The 11,673-nt window shown below is 38.3% G+C and overlaps 1 protein-coding gene across 4 annotated transcripts; it reads left to right on the plus strand.

Moving 5' to 3' along the window:
- The first annotated feature begins 735 nt into the window (after positions 1-735).
- On the plus strand, positions 736-8,910 carry SERTM2 (serine rich and transmembrane domain containing 2). 4 transcript variants are annotated; one of them, XM_058536536.1, is made up of 4 exons: positions 736-985; positions 1,080-1,176; positions 4,495-4,610; positions 7,041-8,910. In XM_058536536.1, exon 4 carries the CDS (start codon positions 7,843-7,845, stop codon positions 8,113-8,115), a length of 273 nt encoding a protein of 90 aa, XP_058392519.1. In that variant the 5' UTR covers positions 736-985; positions 1,080-1,176; positions 4,495-4,610; positions 7,041-7,842; the 3' UTR covers positions 8,116-8,910. The 4 variants fall into 4 exon arrangements, with proteins under 4 accessions (XP_058392519.1, XP_058392518.1, XP_058392517.1 ...); XM_058536535.1 differs by having other exon boundaries at positions 736-959; XM_058536534.1 differs by having other exon boundaries at positions 736-922.
- The last annotated feature ends 2,763 nt before the right edge of the window (positions 8,911-11,673 follow it).

The raw sequence follows: 11,673 nt of genomic DNA on the forward strand, positions 1-11,673 counted from the left end.
CTGGCTTGTTTTCAAATATTGGCTCCAAGCTTACTAAAACTACATGATATACTTCCTCTCTGAGCCTCAGTTTCCTTATTTGTAAAACGAAGATAATACCCAAGTTACAGAGTTGTTGTGAGGATTAAATGAAATGCTCTACATTGAATGCTTGACTCAGAGTAGGCACTAGAGAAGTGTTCATCTCCTTTCTTCTGCCACAATATGTAAAACACACGGCATTTAAACAACAGTTGGATGAATCATTTATAATGGAGCATACACCCTGGGTAGATATGCCTTCTTCATAGAGATTCTACCTAAAACTTAGACCCCCAGCCAAAACCTCGGACCTAGATTCCAAGATTGATATTAAATTTCCAAAAAAATTCAAAATAAAAGTATTCAGTCGGTGCCTAAAAAAAAAAGTTTCCCAAACCTAGAAACATACGTATGTATACATTCTGTTTTTAAAGATGGAATTATTTCAATACCACTACATCCTGGCATGTTTGGTTTCAATTCTAATCATATACTGCCATAGAACCTAGGATGAAAAACCTCTTGAATTGAGCAAGAGATCTGATCCTCTTAAATGACATATGAAGAAGCTTTTACAAAGACAGGGAGCCTTCACAAATCCTACAGATTCATGAAGAAGCCTCGAAGGGGTTAAAGTGGAAGGCTTAGACAAACTTTGCTTCTCAGCTTCTCTCTTATCTCCTCCCTCTCGGGCTCCCCACGGCTAAGGCAGAGCAGAGCTGAATCACTACCTTTCCCTGCATACTCTGAACTGTTGCCTGCGAAAGAGAACTGTGGACTTAACTATTCAGGCTGCTTCTATTCAAGTGTTTCAGACGGTATCATACACATCCAAACAGACACTTGTCTCAGCTCTTTGGAGTTTATAAGGAGCAGGCATCTGAAACCGCACTTGGAAGCTGTAAGCGGCAGCTGGCATTTTAAGTAACTAATAGAAGGTGCTTTTCTGTTTTGCACTGGAAAGGTCTGACTCTTTAGGAAGAAGAAAGAGAAAGCATACTTTGCATGAACATAGTCCTGCTTCTCTGGCAAAACAATTCTGTCATTCTGTTTTCCAGATATTCCAGAGATGTTCCTGAACAAGTTGCCTGTTGGTGCAAGCCTCAAAAGGGATACTTAAATGGCCCACCCCATTCATCCCGTGAGCCAGGGAAGGTAAGAGAGATTTGGAAATATTATAGTGTTATTCATGGTGAAAGGAGCGGCATTATTTTTTTTATCGGCAGATGTGACAAATAGGCACCATCTGCCGCAGAAGATACAGCAACTCCCACTTGAGAAAGCTTATTACTTAATGGCTCCAGCCACTGAAGAAGCGCTTGCTGCTGGAATTGTTCTTTTTCATAGGCGGATATGGAACTAGATACTCTAACAGCTCTTACCTCCTTTAGTTTGCTCTCGCCTACACTGGGCAGAAAAATACAAACAGAATGTGTTAACTCCTGAAGACTGTTGCAACTGATAGTTTTGACTTTCTCTTCTGAATTGTTCTACTGATCATTTTTCTTAGTTATTTGGTGGGATTTCAGCTCTGGAATTATAGGCAGGTGTCATGCAGAAAAATGTAAAATTACCAGTAAATTGTTTTCAGAGCTTTATCATGTTAGAGAAAAAGCAAAAGTAACTACTAGGAGCTCCTTAAGAACCCAACAGGGATCAGGTTACGTTTATCTCTATCTCCCCAGCACTTAGCAGTGTCTGATACTTGGTTGGGGCTCAAAGGTTTGGTGAATAAATGTCAATCTGATTTTGGAGATCCACACAGAACTTTGTTGCTCTTATTAGAAACAAGTTTCACCCAAGTAATCCCTCTCAGGGTTGATGGATGGAGAAAGCTCCACATTTCCTTCTCATTTTAAGGAGCAAAATTCATGATCTGGGTGTGTATGTTATTTTGCTTCTGTGAGGTTATGTATACTATGCTGATGTCAAACATTACCAAAGACTTGGCATTTTAATGTTCATACCAAAAACACAAGAAGTTTTTTTTATTACCAAGAGTTTTATTTACCAAGTTAGTGACAAAACATGCAATCAAAAAACCAAAGGTGCAGTCACATCGCTTGTGGGTTTTTTGATTTATATTAAAAGTGAAGTAAACCAGATATTCAGGCTAATGTTAGACATTGGCCAATTATTAAGTTAATCTCTTTCCCTTTGTGGTTCCCTGAAACTTCCCTCCCCCTTTCCTTTCTTCCTTCCTTCCCAATCTTCTCTTACTTCCCTATCTTCATCTCTACCTCTTAATCACTCATTTCCTCCCACCTCTTATCTACTTCCCACATCCCTCATCATCTTCTCACATTTCCTTGCTTCTGTCCTCCCTTCTTCCCTCTATCTCACTTCCTTTCTTTTCCTAATTCCTTACCCTTTTTCCTATCCCTCACTCTCCTCCTTATCCTTCAACAGCTTTCAATCACTTTTACAAAGACTAGAAACTGATTTTTATGTTATGAGCTTTCCGGAAAGGACTGCAGGATACTAAAATTTTATAAGGGTCTTTCCACAAAAATGAGATCCTTCAGAATTAATAAAATTGCAATTTCTTTTGAAATTGCATGGTTATTTTTCTTTCCAAATGGTGCAGAGCTTTTAATGGAGCAATCACATTATCTGTGCAACTCATTAATTAGTTAGCAAAGAGAGCCATGGCAATCCTGTTTGGAAAGCATTTATGGGAAGTCATCACAGATACAGGACCAGGCTAACAACGAGGATTCCCCAATACCTAACTTTTCTTTTACTCATTTCCAAGTCCTTAATGGGTTTACGGAATTAAATCGATAGACCTGTCTGAATTGGCCAGGGTATTTGGTGTCCTGAAGACTACAGAGGTTTTAAGAAATATGTAATTAGTTAGTTTTCTAAACCCTCAAATGAAATGTTTAAAGAAATTCACAACTGTACATGAGATCATTGTTTTTTACAGCTTCTCCAAGCTTCATAAAATTCTGATAAATATTTAATAAATATTCAGACCTAAGGAAGATTCAGGGTCAATTGTGTAGGAGGCAGAAAATATATATTGTCAATTGTTACTGAAAAGTACCTATAGACATAACTGAACTTTCTAAAATTTAAGGCTGTAAACCCATCCCATGTAGTTTTCCTTTAAAATCATGTAACTAAAATAGTAATTCAAGAGCAAAGTTTCTAACAAAGTGATTATTCCTTAATTCCAGATTACAATTGGGGATTTAGTCTCCTTGGCACAATAAGAGAGAGGGGAGTGGGAGAGGGGAATACAAAGAAATGGGAGTTTCAGGCTCTTCCTCAACCTGTATTAGCAATCAGAACAGAGATAAGACTGCTTCTCTTCAAATTGTTAGTGCTAAGTGCATTTCTTCAGTCATATCCATGCGTTTATTCAAGAATTACTGAGCAGCTACTGTGAACACGGTCATATAAGGGATAGAATATTGAAAAAGATCCTCAAGGAGTTTATGTTACAACTTGGGGGAAAACACTTCAAATAGATATTTACAATATTAGGTGAATGTAACTTCTGTAAGAGAGACACAAAACCTGTGGGAATCAGTATTTGGATGGGAAATCAAGGTCAGTTTTTTGAGCTGCACCATGAAGAATGGTAGCATTTCCCCACACAGAGATGTGTGAAGATGGAAGGAACTGGTCAAGCAAAAACATGGAGGCAGGAAAGTAGGTAACAGTGAGCATTACAGCTTGACTGGAAAGGAGAGTAGTGGAAGGAATTAAGGTCAGCAAGGACCAGGACATTGACAGCCTTGAACGCCAAGCTAAAGAGAATGGAGTAAAGTCCAAAGGCAATAAGGATCCTCAAAGGCAACATGTAGGCTTCCAAAACTTTATTCCCTTTTCATTCTAATAGAATAGTTATAAATAAATCATATAGTAACAGAATGTATAGTAAAAAGAGCAAGTTTAAGATGCCGTATAGCTTGACGCTTTTTTATTAAGTTCAAAACAAATAAAACTAAACAATATACTGTGTAGGCATAGGTGTGTGTGTGCGTGTGTGTGTGTGTGTGTGTGTGTAAATAAAAAGCAAGGTAATGATTAACAAAATTTAGAGTGTTGATTATTTCTGGGGAGGAGTAGATAGTAGGATGAGATGGGGAGGAGCATAGATAGAGTTTAGATGTCATGTAAATTATTATTCTCAATCCTAAAGTCGGTAAGTGTTCACTCACAGGTGTTTGTCCATGGGTGTTATTAAGTAAACAAATAAAATAGACCCTGGATGCACTTATGATGACAATGTAACATAAACCAAGGAGTATGACTTATTCAAATCTGTGTATTTGAGGTCCATGGGAGACTAAAAAGATACCATAATACTACAGTGGCTTCTCCTACTTGGTTTGCACTAGCAGTGAGTATTTATTTTCCTTCCACTTCTCTTCTGGAGGGCAGGTGAAAAAGTAACACCTCTGTGTGGGCTGCCCCAGACTGTCAGAGTCCTGAATCTGAAGTACTCTGTTCTATTTGTAGAGTGGTGCTTCTCAGCCCTGGCTGCGTTTCAAAATCACCTGTGGAACTTTAAGCACTAAAGATGTTCATGCCCCACACGGACCTACTGAATCAGAACCTCTGAAGGAAGGACACAGGTATATATATTTTCAAAAAGCTTAATAAGTGATCCTGAGGGCAGCAGGGTCTGTAAACCATTCCTTGCAGTGTGTGCTTAGAAACTCTAAATGGGTAGCATGTCACGAATGTAGATTTCAGGGTCTTATTCCCAGAGATTCTGATCTAGGAAGTGAGGGAAAGGGCCTAGAAATCTGCATTTGTAATAAGCATCTTCCAGGTGATTCTGATGAAGGGACTTCCTCGGACCACATTGAGAAACATTGACCCAAAAGTTTCAAAACACTAGGGCCTTAGGGTGATTACTCAGTGTATCCGCTTCCTAGGGCTGCCACAAACAAAGAACTACAAACTGGATGGCTTAAAACAATAGAAATTTAGTGTCTTAGGTCTCCAGGCTAGAAGTATGAAAACAAGGCATCAGCAGGGCCATGCTCCTGCAATCTGTAGGGTAAAATCCTTCCTTGGCTCTTCTAGCTTCTGGTATTTGCTGACAATCATTGGCATTCCTTGGTTGGTAGATACATCACTCCAATTTCTGCCTTTGTCTTCTCCCTGTGTCTCTGTCTTCTCTTCTTATAAGGACACCAGTTATATTGAATTAGGGCCAACCTAATGACCTCATTTTATCTTGATTACATCTGCAAAGACCCTATTTCCAAACAAGGTCACATTCACAGGTACTGGGTGTTAGGACTTCAACATATTTTTTTGAGGGACACAATTCAACTCATAACACTGTTTTAAATAGTTTTTTAAAGTAGGGCCCTCAAACAACCAATAAGACAGATTAGCTATGTTCTTTAGCTGAGATATCTAGATAGAAAGACCAATAGTTAACTCTCAAAGTTCAGTGTGCATAGAATAACCCGAAAAGCTTGTGCGTAGAATGCATATTCATGGGCCTTGACCCAAGATATTAGAATTCATTAGGGCTTGGGAAGGGCCTAGGAATCTACATTTTAAATGATGTTGGGGTCCATGCATCACACTCCTGAGAAAAACTGGATTTGACAGAAAAAGCAAGATCAAGAACCAAGTGGTTTGGGGAGGAGTAGCTCCCAAGAACAGATCCTGAAATCTGCATTTGTAACAAGCTACTCAGCTGAACCATTGCCTTTGGAATATGTTGTTTCTAGGGAACTAAAGGATACCTACTGTGATTTTCTTTTCCTCTTGTTAGTGAATCAGAAATCAAAATTGATGTACCTTTAAGTATTGCAAAAATGTTTCCTAGACCATTGCTCCAAAGATAGTGGAAAGATACCCTTTCTCTTTGCTCTTGTTTCTTGTAAACCAGGTGGCTCTGCATGGGTGGCAGGGGCAGTAGGCAGGCAGACTAATAATCATGTAGATTACAGAAAGTATAGTAACGTAGGCTAGTGAATATAAACTTTAAGCTGAAGTGCTCCCAGTCTGGGGGCAAAATTCAAGATTATAGGAAGAGTAATGTGACTGTCGGATCTATTTCTATTAACTCTTTTTGGGTATGTTAACAAGCGACAGAACTAGGCTACATTGTCAGCTCTCTGCTACTATTGCACATAGAAGTTTGATGGGTGATAGTGGTTTATATTGTATATTTTGGTCACACATATTCAAAATTCATGTTTGAAATGACAAGCTAAATCATTTTGGAAGACTTCCACAGTAAGTAGTTGACCCTATTTACACACTGGAATGTTTTTGCTTATAAAGACAAAGGTTCTATCTTTACCAATAACGAAAGATGCAATTATTTGCTCAGAAAAGACACACTCAAGTCTTCCTGATCTACAAATACCGAGAGAAAAGTGTATTCTCACCCCACAGACCTAAGTGAGAGAGAGAACACAAAAACAAAATTGGGGGAAGCCTGCATTTCTGAAAATTCCACGATTTGTTAAAATGACCCATGGCACTGGGGCCTGGAATTTGAAAAATGAATCCTTAGATTTAGGTCTTCTTTATTTCAGGGCTAGGCTTTCCTGGTCAAGCTAGAGCAGTAGTTCTCAGTCCTGGCTGCACGTTCGAGTCACTTGGGGAGCTTTTAAAAAAGACCAGTGCTTGGGTCCCGGCCCAGACCAATAAAATCTGACTCTCTCGAGTGGGGACCAGGTGCCTACTGTGGAGATTGTGATTCAGAAAGTCTAGGTTGGGGCCCCGGGTCTGTATTTTAATAAGTACCTCAGGTAAATCTTATGACCAGTTAGTTTGGGAAACACTGTCCTAATCTAGCCTAGTTATTAGCTGCTGTTCAGTGATCTGAGTTTTTGTTTAAACTTTTAATAGCTATTTTTACCACAGAGAAAAAAAAAAGCATTCAAATGATGAAAGCTCAGGGTATAATTTTAAAACTAATTTACCCCAGCAAACCATTTTGCAATATATCAGTTAATTTTTATTTCAAAAGAAATTGCCATCTGTTTCCTTGGATACATGAATCTTTTATTTTTGTTTTCGATTTTCAGGAAAATAAATCTGTTGAAGAATCTTAAGAGTAAATCTTCTGAGCCTCGACCTACTGCCGTTAGCATCTCTGAGACCTCCTCCATCTGAGAATTACCAGGTCTGACAACACTTTCCCTCCAGCCTACAGTGAGGGACATCAATAAAGCAGTAGAAAACTCACATCCTCTAGACTTACAGCCCTCAAGCTATGGCAGCTGGGCAGGAACCTTACAAGCTCCATCCTTAGGGAAGATTTAGAAAGACAAGAAGGGTGAAAATTCAGATATGGTGAGCCTGAAATATACAGAAGCATTTAGAAAGTCTCCTCACAGAAGAACCCAATTAAATCCACGTAATTAGTGTACACATTTAGATGAGCTGTAGGTAAAATGGAGCCCTTTCTTCCTCTACCAAAGCAGAGTAAAAGTCTGATTTAATATTCTGAAAGATCTTGTCCCAATACCAGTATTATAAAGCAGTTTCACCATATTTGTTTTCATCAGTATAAGAGTAGGACTGTGGAAAATAAAAGACTTATTTATATATATATATATTTTTAAAAAATGATCAAGAAGTTCTGATAAAACCTATTTGGGAGGGGGGTGCTGTGCTGGAGGACAGAGAGGGTGTGGCAATTGCCAAATTAGAACATCACCATTTTTCTTGCTGTACGCTACTGACTTGGCTCTGGTTGTGATTGTTTTGTATGAGATTGTTAGAACACCTCAATATTCAAAATTCAGAGACAGTCTAAGTGACTGTGGAATGCCTCAAGGGCAATAGAAATCAAATAGAAACAGGTAGCAACTCAAGCCTTAAGTGATGACGGAGGTGCATTTCAAATACCATGGAAATCTCACTGGGCGGGCCCATTACCCCACCCTGGCAACAGAGGTTGACACCACTTCAGATAAGTATTCCAACCTGTACATGTATGTGGGCTTATTCCTGAGCCTCCTGGCTATTCTCCTCATTCTGCTCTTCACAATGCTCCTTCGGCTCAAACATGTCATCTCGCCCATCACCTCTGAGAGCACAGACAGTGTTCCTCAATTCACAGATGTAGAGATGCAGAGTCGAATCCCTACTCCTTAAAGCCAGGATGAAGATGAGCATTAGTGGATCTCAGTAAACCCTTGTACTTTGATGTCCAGGAAAGCTTACTTTGTTGTACATAGCTTCCCATGTAGGGAATCAATAAGTTGTTCATTTAACAACAAGTTGTTCATGTTTTCTTTGTGTTATTCTTTATTTTGACTCTGCTTGTGTGATATCTAAGAGGTTTAAGACTCATTCTTTGCCAGGACTATAGGAAACGGCAGCTGGTTGGGAGGGCAGGTTTCCATAGTAACCAAAGAGATCCTGGGCCTTGAGCAAACCTCAGACCACAGAAATTCATATGTGGCTGTTGTAAAAAACACAGGATCCCTGCAAGCTCCAAGAACAAGGAAAATTTGCCTTTGAAAGGGCTGATTGTTCAAAGACAGTACCCCAAGAAAATGACAAGCTTTAATTTGGCACTTGGACCCTAAAGAATCACCTCTGCTTACATGAAGCTAAATCATGTCAGAGGTTAATGGAAGGGACTACGAACCCTTTCCCAAGGGAGCAGTGATTTTTTTTTCTCATCTAAGGCTATTAGGTTTGTCCCAAATGAAAGAAGAGATTAAAGAAACTGTTTCAGTTTAAAGAGCAAGTTTGCAGAAAGAAGTTTCTAGTCAACAAACTCATCCAGAGAGGGAAAATGTGTGTTTTATATTTGTGTTTTTACTATTACTGGACTGTTAAAAACTCAGATAATCGCAGATGTATTACAAAAATCTGGCATGATGAGCTTCCCCCAAACCAAGGGAAAATAAAGTCAAAATATGCTCATGACAATGAACCTTACATTATACGTTCAGCTTCCTTGCCTTTTTCTCCCTCTCCATCATGCTCCAGGATTGAGTTGCACACTCATATGAGCTTTGTTTAAAGGTGGCCTCGGCAAAGAAGACTCAACTATACTTTAAAGCAGAAATGAACTAATCTTAGTATTCTGTCGTTAAATGATTGTGGCTTTGGACAGAACACTCAAGCTTCCAGGGGCCAGGTTTTTCTTTCTGAAAAATGATCAGAGAGCTATTTAGTCATCACTAGACTCCTTTTATATCTGAGTGTAAGGAAAACAAAGAGAGATAAAGGAGGAAAGGACTAAACAACACCCTCCAACAAATCCTTATTGAGATCAATGTCCTCAAATGTCACATTTGTCTTTCCCAGAAAATGCTCCTCCCTTCCTGATCCCTGCCAAAAGATGAAGTGTTTCACTTATTACCTATAAGAGAAATATATTTTGAAAAATTCCATTCTCATACATAGCCCTAATATGCCAGTAGTGGAGAAAGAATTTGATTTTTTTTAAATTAATGTTCCAAAAGGGGAACCAAAGGAGACAAGTACTGTTTACAAATTAGAAATTAGAAAGCTGGTCATATTCTTGCCACCAAAGAACTAATACACCTGTGTTAAATTCTACCTGCTTACAAAAAAACCAGGTCTCTCTTGCACCTAAAAAGTGGTCATCAAATGTCAGAGGGTGATCCCTTGGGAACTGCAGTGGTGGTGAGACAGAAATGGAATGGATCTTAGGTTAACGCCGCTTCCACCAGACATGCAGCTCTCTCTAGTCTATTACCAATTTAGATTGGCCCCTTTACTCTGATCTAAATCTAGCTTGGTGGTAAAATTCCCAAGTGCTTTCTACTTTTATACACAGTCATTTGCCAATACTCCCCTCTCCAAGGGGCTGCAAAGTGTGAAATCCCCACATGCAGAGCTAAATTTAGCAGCAAGGCTGACTCTGGCACATCTATTATAATAGCGTACTGTTTAAGAGATGGCAGCTTCATTCTGCACCATTCAGAAGAGATCAGCAGGTAGGCTAAGACTCGGAGAGGGCATACACTTCCCTTTTGGCATTATATTTTCCAAAATGCAAAGTGACTCTTATTATATTTGGTGGTTTAAGTTGTGTCTTTATTCAACACCCAGGCTCCATGTACTCTTTAAAATTTTAGTTCTTGGCAGCCATACGTGGACTTCATCAAAGACAGGCAGTATACCCCAGAGTCTTAAGCCCTCACTCCAGGCTCTCCCTTTTGAGCTCACAGTATTTGAATGCGCTTTACAGTTAAGAAGTCAGTGGCTGGATAAATGAAGAAACTGACTACACTTTCAACAGCAGTGAATAGCAAGATACCCAATGCCTTGTCGCTGAATCTGATGAAGAGACAGACTGCAAATCTGTTCCCTGCCCACCTGACCTCCCCAACCCAAATTTCAGGAGTTTAAAACTGCTCTTTAATCACTGACTTGGATGAAGATTCCTAATTTATGATTAGGTTACTCACCTGGAAAACAACTACCCTCTTTCATCACAACTACCCCATGGGATCCGGATCTTCACTGAGCACTAACCAAAGCACACAGCACAGATCACACTAAAATAGTAGCATAACTGCTCACAATTTCCAGTGATAATATAAATGGAGATGCATTTAAGCAGATGTATCATTATGGTGACTCACATGGTATTTAATCTTTAGGAAAATAAACTGAATGTTTTCATCATAGCAAACTTATTGTAAAGAAAATAATTTTTTCATTTATATTAAATTATATTATATCCCCCAATGTATTAATTAATGTATATTACTGCTCAAAGGGGCAGCTAGAGCAATCAATGGGCATGATTTGAATTTATCCATCTATCCAAAATGCTGACTAGGCAATTCTCTCCCCCACCGCCGCTCTCCAAAAAATTGCACGTTAGCTTAAATTCTAAAAGTATATAAACAGGTAGGTTATTTACATATAGATGTACCCTGTTTTAAGGTGAAAGAATGATTCTTCACTTTTTATTACACTGAACCATAAGAAATTGCCATTTCTATAGGTCAAAAATGCTCAAACATCAACAATTTCATATAATTCAATCTAATAAAAGACTCATCATATGAATTATTTAAATAGTAAACTCCCCTAATACATTTAAAATTAATTCCATTTCTAAAAATGTACTTTGCATATACTTCAGAATCCTGGGTTGTATAAAACGAAGTGTATTGTTAAAAGTTTATGTATTATGTATTAGGCAGTTAAATATTAAGGTTAAACAAGTAAAGATGGGTTCATCCAGCCTAAGCTTTCCATCCATGCCAAATCTGAAGCTTTGGACTCATAACTGAGTTTGACTGCTGCAGACCCTACTTTACTTACTAAGTAGGTAAAAGGGGTCCATTTAATGCAATCAAATTGTTATATTTAATAATACATTTTATTCACCTGCCTTTGTACAAAAGGAACATTTTTTTTTAACAAAATGAAGAATTGTGTGGAAGAAAAAATCGGGTTTCTTTTGTTTGAAATCATTAATATTTGATATAGATTCATACTGTATAAAAACAGAAATATAACATTTGAATTGATATTCAGCATGTCATTTTTGATTCCTAGAAAATAAATTCTGTTTGGTTTGCTGATAACAAATATCTATTGTCTGAATAATGTAAAGAGCATTAGTCTCTTTATCCCAATATAAATTGTAACAACTGCAAATTTGTGGATTTATAATTTTGAGGTGTTGTTATTTTTTCTTATTCCTCAACCTCC

The sequence above is a fragment of the Diceros bicornis genome, chromosome X (genome assembly GCF_020826845.1).
Source record: "Diceros bicornis minor isolate mBicDic1 chromosome X, mDicBic1.mat.cur, whole genome shotgun sequence".
Lineage (NCBI taxonomy): Eukaryota > Metazoa > Chordata > Mammalia > Perissodactyla > Rhinocerotidae > Diceros > Diceros bicornis.

Coding starts and splice junctions, on each gene's coding strand:
- SERTM2 (XM_058536536.1), top strand. CDS start 7,843: ATGACGGAGGTGCATTTCAAATACCATGGAAATCTCACTGGGCGGGCC.